This window comes from Colobus angolensis, unplaced genomic scaffold (assembly GCF_000951035.1).
Source record: "Colobus angolensis palliatus isolate OR3802 unplaced genomic scaffold, Cang.pa_1.0 Scaffold257, whole genome shotgun sequence".
NCBI lineage: Eukaryota > Metazoa > Chordata > Mammalia > Primates > Cercopithecidae > Colobus > Colobus angolensis.
The window spans coordinates 4,381,130-4,391,002 of NW_012115788.1; the positions used below are offsets into that span (position 1 = coordinate 4,381,130).

At 34.8% G+C, this 9,873-nt stretch overlaps 1 protein-coding gene across 2 annotated transcripts in view; it reads right to left on the reverse strand.

The window, feature by feature from the left end:
* Positions 1-1,347: 1,347 nt before the first annotated feature.
* The window catches only part of ANXA1 (annexin A1), a 19,197-nt gene continuing 10,671 nt past the window's right edge, over positions 1,348-9,873 (reverse strand). For both annotated transcript variants that reach the window (XM_011947026.1, XM_011947027.1), the window contains 7 exons: positions 8,834-8,913; positions 8,162-8,218; positions 6,491-6,584; positions 5,516-5,611; positions 4,156-4,214; positions 2,579-2,701; positions 1,348-1,690 (listed from right to left, as the gene is read on the reverse strand). In XM_011947026.1, coding sequence (XP_011802416.1) covers positions 1,634-1,690; positions 2,579-2,701; positions 4,156-4,214; positions 5,516-5,611; positions 6,491-6,584; positions 8,162-8,218; positions 8,834-8,913 — 566 coding nt within the window. In that variant the 3' untranslated portion in view covers positions 1,348-1,633. The remainder of the gene's footprint in view (positions 1,691-2,578; positions 2,702-4,155; positions 4,215-5,515; positions 5,612-6,490; positions 6,585-8,161; positions 8,219-8,833; positions 8,914-9,873) is intronic.

Here is a 9,873-nt window from a genome sequence, read left to right on the forward strand (position 1 = left end):
AATAAACAGCGTGACTAAATTGGTATCTATAATCTGTTCTTAGAGAATGAGAAATTGCAAGGTCTTATATTTTCATTCAACATAAATATCAAAAATTAAAGAAAGACCAACACAAATATGTCCAATTGTTTTTGACAAAAGTGCAAAAGCAAGTTAACAAAGGATAGCCTTTTCAACCAACAACAAATGGTGCAGGTGCAATTGGACATTTATAACGACGCCAGCAAAAAAAGAACCAGACCTAAGTCTCTCCCTTTATACAAAAATCAACTCAAAATGGATCACAAATTTACATGTAAAATGTAAAACCATAAAATTTTTAGCAAAAAACCTGAATTATTAAAGCCAAGGGTTAAAGAACTTGTAGACATGACATCAAAAGTACAACTATAAAAGGAAAAGAAATAATAAATTGGATCTCATTAAAATTGAAAAGGTTTACACTGTAAAAGAACCTGCTAAGAGGATGAAAAGAAAAGCTATAGACTACCACAGAATATTTGCAAACCACATATCTGATGGACTAATATCTAGAATGTATAAAGAATTTTCAAAATTCGACAATAAATAAAAAATAAGCGCTGGGCAAGGTGGCTCATGCTTATAATCCCAGCACTTTGGGAGGCCGGGGGAGGTGGATCACCTGAGGTCAGGAGTTGAGGCCAGCCTGACCAACATGGCGAAACTCCATCTCTACTAAAAATACGAAAAACTGGGTGCAGTGGTGGATGCCTGTAATCCCAGCTACTCGGGAGGCTGAGGCAGGAGAATCACTTGAACCTGGGAGATGGAGGTTGCAGTGAGCCGAGATCACGCCAGTGTGCTCCAGCCTGGGCAACAAAGAGAGGCTCTGTCTCAAAATAAATAAATAGCAATGCTAAAAATACAAAATAGTGACAACTTCAAATGCTGACAAGGATGTGGAGAAACTGAACCAATGTTAGATTATGGTGGTAAAATGGAATAGTATTACCACTCAGGAAAACAATTTGGCAGTTTCTTAGAAAAAATAAATGTAAAATTACCATGAAACAAACATGAGAACTTTTTACAAATATTGCCATTTCATCTTTATACTAGTTAATGAAATATAGACTGTATCAAATTGTTATAATGCTAGTGCAATAAATTTATTATACAGAGACACCATCTCAATAGTCTGTACACAGATGATAAAATGTAGTGTCCCTAGTCAAAAGCTATAACTATTTTATTCAATTCAGAATGTGAACTCTATTTCATTAAATAATTATAAGGTAGGATTCAGGCTCCTATCACTTAATGTCAAATTAAACCACTGAATTACACATTAAAAAAATCAAAATACAAGAGTCAATGACACACCAATTGTCTTGTAATGTCATTTTATTTTCAGCTACATAGACATCTTTTTCATGTATTGTTACTAAAACAACTTATATAGGGTTTTATGGTTTGGGGTAAACATTTTTAAAAAAGGAACTTATCTCTATTATACAGAGTTACAATATAAAAATGATTTATAGACTATATTTTTCAGCATATAGGTAGCTACACTGTAATCCTGTTGAAGAAACTTTCCTATTTAAGCTTATAGGATGAAAATATATAATTAAAGTCTTCTGATCATAACTTGAGACCATCAAGGGAATGTTTAGTTTCCTCCACAAAGAGCCACCAGGATCTTTTCATAATCTCCCTTGGTTTCATCCTGTTGATTCACAAGTAAAGTATGTTACTTGAAACCATAATTACTCTAATTTTTTTAATTATACAAGAATTATTTTTAGACTTAGCTGTAGATGAGATTATACATTACCATTCATTTAATTAAACAATATGTACAACAGATAACTGACATTTTTTGATCATTGCATAAAAAAGCAATAGCCTTCAAGACTGAGATTACAAACTTCTCTGAATTAATTATGTTTTATATTAGTGCCATTATTTTCTATGAATGAAATATCACACAGAATTAAATAAGTATAACACAATATAATCTCATATCCTATGTGAGGAAATACCTGATTCACTCACTAGAAGAAGAGAAACGTATAGTGCCTGTAATTTTCTCACGTTTTCTGGGTAGATTTTAGTTATCCAATATGAATAATTAATTAAATTTAAATAGTTATCTACCTTTCAATAAGTCCAAAACCCTTGACTGCTCTTTGTCATATTTTTTTAAACATTCTTATGAGATAACTTGAGCATAAGTTTTAAACATTTTACGTGTGATAAAATTAAGATAAATATTTTGAATAAGAAGTTTCTAGTCCTCTGACCAATATTAATAGCAAAATAAACCATAATGTCTATCTACTTTAGAGGGAACACTAGAATATTTTGCTTTCTGAATTTATGCATGAGAAACTAAATGTTTCCATGACTTTGGTTGAAAAATGTATTTCAGTAGAGAACTCACTAGTAGATTTTACCAGTGAAAGTTCAATTTACTCATGAAGTATACACCATACTATATTAAATTAATCTTACATAGTAAATTTATAGATACAATAAGTCAATTCTTCTCTTTGAAGATCTTGCAAAAAGAACTTTCATTTGTGGGGATGGCATTAGAGGAATCACAACATACCAGGATGGCTTGGCAAAGGGAGATACCATACATCTTCTGATAGAATGCTTTGATATCATTCATGTCAATTTCAGAACGTGAAACCATAATCCTGATCAATGCCTTATGGCGAGTTCCAGCACCCTGGAGAAAACAAATGATGGTAAGTATCTCTTATATTCAGAATATGCTCTCATTAAAGAACATGAATTTTAAAGTGAAGGCTTCTTACTCTTCCATATAATTTCTATAGAGAAACTAGCTATACATACACACACACACACACACACACACCCCTTACACAAATGGTAATGAAATGAAAATAAACAATCCTCTACATTAGCAGTAGGTATAAAGAGACGTCACAACTTCCTAACTCGTCTCTCACCATCCAGTCTCTACACTGTTCAATAATTACAAATAAAGGGAACTTCTAAACTGCAAATCTAATAATCTAATCTATCTATTTAAAACACTGTCAGTGATCTTCTGTTGCTCTTAGGATAGAAACTAATCAGGGCTTACGATATCCTGCCTAATTCTTTTCAGGACTTACAATATCCTGCCTAATTCTACCATCTCTTCCACTGTGCACCTTCACTCTATACTTACTGTCTTGAAAAGGTTCTGTTACCTTTTGCCTTCAAGCCTGTGTGTGGGTTACTTCCTCCTCTTGGATCACCCTTGCTTTATCCCCCATCTCTTCCACTCTTGCTCTCATCTGGCTCATTTCTATTCAAACTTCAGGTCTTAGTTTAGCTGACAGCAATGCTATATGAATTTCCAGAGTCTGGAGTATATGTCCCACTTTGCTCTTCCGTGGCACCAGGTGTTCATCATTACCCAACGAAATATCACACTAGAGTACCACAGAAAGGGGGCAGCAACTATGCTAACCACTACAGAGCAGTACCTAGCATGTCTATCATTTCATAGATGCTCCTTCATATTATTCAAATAGTTAGATCTTTCTCTCTTTCTCTCTCTCTGAAAACCTCTTTATTTTGCAGCTGCAAAGAAAAAACGAAGATAACGTCATAACTCTTCATTTATGGGCTCAAACTATCAGTACAGAAATGGCACCTTGTATAATACCATGCATGTCAGAGAGTAAAGTTAAAGTGACATAGCTGATCTCAAATACATCTTTCTACATCCTTAATCATAGAATGACATTTCAAAAGAGTCAACTATTAATCTGTGGCATGAAAGACAGAGTAATAAAAACGATAATTCAGACTCATAAAGTGGGAGATTATAAAACTCACAACCATAGAGGAAGTAGGCCACTAAAATTACACATTAAAAAAGAAAGTATATCACCTTTCTCGTGGTCACACAGGTTTTAAGCAAATCACAAGTGAGCCATAATTCACTTACCAGGCTCACTTTACAATCTCACCTGTAAACAAAAGGGACCTAATCTAACAGAAGTTTATTCTAAGAAGGTAATGTATTACCTCTTCCATTGAATAGAACAATGATTCTCTTTAATGGGAAGATATTAAATGTGTGATTTTCAAACAATATGAGGTTTTCTGTTCTTTCTACAAATAATTCTTCCTCTAAGCAGGGCATATAAGTAGAATGGTACGTACTTTCATGGCCTGATGAAGTTTCTCTGCAAAGAAAGCTGGTTTGCTTGTGGCACACTTCACTGTAAGAGAAGAAAATTTTAGTTGATGTATTTACCATGAAAAAATGAAATATGCATATGAAAGAAACAGGAAATGTAGAATTTTGCCAACAGGATTCTATCCCTCATCACCATTCTTCACCTGTCATCTCCCAGTGTAGGGCAGTTAACTTATGAGAAGATATTTGTGACACTCTAGATGGTGGTTTTGAATATTCTCTCCCCTGATGACCAATTTTTTATTACCTTAAATACATTTCAACAGCAATTTCAGTAGTTAGTGCTATTCTGCATATATTCTCCTTGGAAATGGAGAAACCGCTAGGTGTTAAAGGCTATATAAGTATATAAGTACTTTATTTATGTTACTATAAGAACATTTAAAAAGAACATTCTGTGAACAACAGACACTGCAGACTATGAGAGAGGGCAGGGAGAGAGGGGACATGGGTCAAAAAGCTACTTATTGGGTACTTTGCTCACTACCTGAGTGCAGTACACCCATGGAACAAACCTGCACATGCACCTCTGCATCTAAAATAAGAGTTGCACAAACAAATAGGTAAAAATACACGAATAAATAAATAAAACACTCTGGGATAGGATGGGCTTAAATATAAAGCAGAACCCAAATAATACTAGCACATGTCAATTCATAGTGTTCTTCATCTTGTTGGGATCTATGGACCAACAGCATTGGCATCAATGGGGAGCTCTGTCAGAAAAGCAGAATCTAAGCTCCACCGCAGACCTGGGGAATCAGAATCTGCATTTTAACAAGCTCTCCAGGGGATTCAAGTGCGTAGTCATGTGTGAGAAACACTGTTTGAGAACATAGGTTCCCCAACCCTGATGGCTTTCTGAATAACCTGGGAAATCTTTAAAAAGTACTGATTTTTAGAAGCCAGCTCAGACTGACTGAACCAGACTTTCCTGGACGTGCCCAAGATTGTACAATTAACAAGCAGTAGACCAGGACTTGAAGTAATATTTATCTGTTTCCAGATCCTGTGCTCTCAATGACCATTCTGAATTGCCTCTGTGGTGTGTGCCCAGCCTGGTACATTGCTTGATATAAGTAGTTGCTCAGTAAGTATAGTCTATCTCTCCATATTTTTGAAAAGGGGAATAATATCTGTTGTTATTAAGGTTATCGTACTTTGCCAATCTTTTAGGTTGCTTCAGTTGAAACAGATGCACTACTTCTGGTTGTTTTTTGTTTTCTTTTATTGGTTTTGTTGCTGTTGTTGTTGTTAAGTATAGGATAGCATTGAAAATACAATTTCTAGTTAGAAAACTCTTTCAACTGCAGGACTACATACCGATAGCTGTGAGGCATTTTTCAATGTCACCTTTCAACTCCAGGTCCAGAACTTTGTTCATGTCATGCTTACTGTACTTGGTGTATTTCTGAAACACTGAATATTAAATTTAAACTAAGATACATACAAAACATCCTTTTCTTTAGAAAACGTTAGCAAAATCAAGGCCACTGACTCAAAGAATTTTTTAGAATAACAACTTTGGCTACAACTTTTAAAGCAATATACACAATTAATCATAGCATGAATACTTAATCCTCTCCTAGGAATGTAACTCACATGGCCATTTTGGTATTCCTGTATATTTTGGGGAAGTGTTTGCAAGCGTTGACAGTTATTAGAAATGGCATGTGATTGACAACCGTAGCACTTCCTACAGCAGTTCTAAGAGCCACAGCAAATGGATCTTCCCTTATATAAAAACCTGTGCACTAAGTTTCTCTTACATTGAACAGTAGAAATCAGTATACTATTATAAGATGATGAACTTTGGTAATCATCACGACTTTTCCATTGCCTTGGATTCCAAGAGGCTCAGAGCTAAATCTTGCACTCAAATGCCAGGCCTTTTTCTGAGTTTTGTCTTGTTGTTTTTCCAAAGCACCTACATATTTCTTTCTTCATTTAGCTGTAAGGGTTTTTTTTGTTTTGTTTTGTTTTTCTTCATACTAATTTCATTTGTTCTGTTATGCATGTCTTTTCCCAAATATATTCCAAATCTTTCAGGGGAGTAAAAGCAGTGAAAATAACAAAATGATGTTCCACATGCCCAAGTCACAAAATGTATTAAATATTATAAAGTAGTGGCTGTACAAAATTGGACAAATGGACAAATAACGAGTTAGGAACGCTATATCTGTTTGATACAGAAGAGATACTGATAAAGGGTTCTGTTTTTACTTTCTCTTATTTATTCTCAAAGAAGAAAATTGCATCTTCCATAAACAGATTCCAGAAAAAAAAATTTATTGTTACCTCTGCGAAGATGTGGATAGCTTCTGGTGGTAAGGATGGTATTGAACACGTTTACGTCTGTCCCCTTTCTCCTTTCTCCTGCTTCATACAAGGCCTGTCAAGAAACACAAAAGTAAACACTTCACTATCTGCTGAAATGATATCTGCACAATAATGTTAGACCTTCTCAAAGATTATCTAGGCAGTCGCTTTGTGCCCAATACAATCAGAGTAGTCAACAATAAGATTGCAAGTTCTTTAAAGATAGGGACCTTATTTTGTTTGTCAAATATCTCCCACAGTTTCTCTCAAGGTGCCTTGTAAACACTAGAGACTGAATATATGTTTGCAGAATAAATGTTTGCTGAACTAAATTGCTTTAAGATTATGCTCTATAGCAAGACAACTCCAAGGGGATCTCTAAAAAGATTTTTTACTCTGTTGTTCAAAGTAATTATCAGCAAATGTTACTTATAAATCAATAATTCAACCATAACCTGGACCTTGCATTTTGATGTTAGAATTTCTGAATTCAAATTCTGACTCTGCAATTTCAAAGCCATATAATCCTAGACAAACATTTCAACCTTACTAAATTACAGATTTTTTTCTTTTATATATGAAAAATATGATCTCTGCCCTATTTGTCACAAGCAGTCTCTATTAATTTTGAAATGTTAACTACCATCATTCTCTTGGGTCACACTAATCCATGTAGCCTCCATAAATATATATTAAGAACCCTGATAGTCTTAAAATGGAAAGCAAATTCAGAAATGTCAAAAGCAAATAAGAATTTTTTATTATGGGCAATTATTTAAATGCTAACTCTTGTTCTTTAATATGCTTGAACAATTTCTATTGAAATGATAAAACCTCCAATGTATGTAAAAAGTTATTTTGCACTTTTCAAGCAAATTGATCTGATATGTATGCATTTATTGAACAAAAAGTTCATGAGTGCCAATTATGTGCATGATAATGTACTGGTATAGCAGAAGTGGATGGGGGTACACAAAGAAATCTCTATCCTTAGTGAAGCATTGTAATGAATTCTCTAGAGAATACTGTTCCGTGAGAAGGCATAATGCAAACATTAGTTGTCTGCTTTAAATGGAAATTCCAGACTCTAAAATGGTATGATTTTTCTTATGTTGCCAGTGGTTTTGCATATAAATAACCAGCAATGTCACTGAAACTATATAAAACAATATGTTAGAAAGTATATATTATTATAATTTATCCTATACTCTTATCATTGCAGTAATATTTTAACAATATAAATCGACATCTATAAACCATTCCAAAGTTCTCTGTTAAAAATAATGTTAAGTATGCTTACTCTTTCCATTGCACATAATAAAAAAATTACATTTCCCTTTCTTATTCTTAGTTCAATGAAAGGTCAGAGTTTTTTTTAACAAACAGTTCTTGTGAATGACAAATCAAATTTGCATTGTCCTTCTTTAGTTCTCTCTGGTTTTATGAATAATGAGAGATATTGAAAACTTACAAAGACTACATTTTTTTCTCTTTTGGGCTACAGAAAGTCATGTCTCATTCAGGCAATGAACATTAAGAAGCCATTGGTCTCTCAGGAGATCTTAGATTTGCTTTCACAGGGCATCATGTGGTAGCCCCACCTAAGGTAGGAAGATGGACTACAGCAGTATTTTGTAAGCACTTCCTTACCCTGGCATCTGAATCAGCCAAGTCTTCATTCACACCAAAGTCCTCAGATCGGTCACCCTGAAAGAAATCCCATTCTATTGTTAAGTTCTTCTCTAGCATGTAATTGCATGATTTACTTAATTCTCTTAACCTCAGATAAATAATATTTTTTGAGAAAAAGATATTCTACTACTCATTTCTAAATGGAGCTCAGATCCAAGATTTTACCTGCGATGGTTTTAGATGTTCTTCCCCTCCAAACCTCATGTTGAAATTTGATCCCCAGTGTTAAAGGTGGGGCCTAGAGGGAGGTATTTGGGTCCTGGGGCTGATCTCTCATGAAGAGATTAATGCCATCTCTGGAAATAAGTTCTTGCTCATGAGAACCACAAGAGCTGGTTGTTAAACAGGCTGGTACCTCCCCATTCTCTCTCTTGCTTCCTTTCTTGCCATGTGGTCTCTGCACACAGCAGCTCCCTTTCCTCTTCTGTCAGGAGTGGAAGCAGCCGGAGGCTCTCACCAGACACAGATGCCCAACCTTGAACTTGTTAGCCATCAGAATCCTGAGCCAAATAAACCTTTTTATCTTTAAAAATTACCTAGCCTCAGATACTCCTTTATAGGAACACAAAATGGACTAAGAAATTAGTCTTTATAAAACAAGAGGTATTTCCTAAAGTATCTGAGTTGTACCTTAGCAAGAGAAAGCAAAGCGTTCCGAAAATCTCCAGATGTGTCTGAGGTTATGTCTTTGGCCAGATCTCTCTTCAGTTCTGAGAAAAGAGAAAAACAGATTTTATAGTAAACCAGTGATGAATAAGAAGAATGTCTGACATCTCTAAGTTGGTTGAAAATTCACAGTGCCATAGTGTTCAATGACTTATGGAACACGTTTCAAAATATTATCATTTTTAAATAAGAAGAGAAAAATTAAAGCAGATACATTTCTGGATCACTGAATTTATTTCATATGAAGCAATGGGAGCAATTTAGATAATACTGTGATTGAAAATTCAGAGTCATAAAGCTTTTGTTAAGAATAAATTATATAGGTATACATTACTAATTCTGAAATACAACATGGCAGAATATAAGCAATAGAATGAATAAAATAATTGTTTAAAAGAACAAAATGAGGTACTTGCTTGAATACAAATTATTTAGTTTAAAAACTATAAATGTCTTATAAGTAACGCAGTTTGATGATTTATGTGTGTGTAAACACTTCTGCTTAACTACGTAAAATTATATTGTAATAGGAAAAATAAATTGAATTTATAATTGACTAGTGCTATGGTTTTGATATTGTTTGTTTGGCCCTGCCAAGGCTCATGTTGCACTTTATTCTCCATTGTTGAAGGTGGGGCCTGTTGGGAGATGTTTGGATAATGGGGGCAGATCCCTCATGAATGGCTTGGTGTGAGTGATTTCTCATTTATAGTTTCTTTAAGAACTGGCTGTTTAAAAGAGCCTGGTACCTCCTTTTCTCTCTCTCCCTCTCTGCACATAATCTGCTTCTGTCTGCTTTCTCCCATGAGTAGAAGTAGTATGAGGCCCTCATCAGACGCAGACGCTGGTCCCATACTTCTTTACAGTATTGCCTTTCTTTATACATTACTTGGCCTCAGATATTCCTTTATAGCAACAAACAGACAAAAACAACTTGAGGCCGGGCGCGGTGGCTCAAGCCTGTAATCCCAGCACTTTGGGAGGCCGAGACGGGCGGATCACCA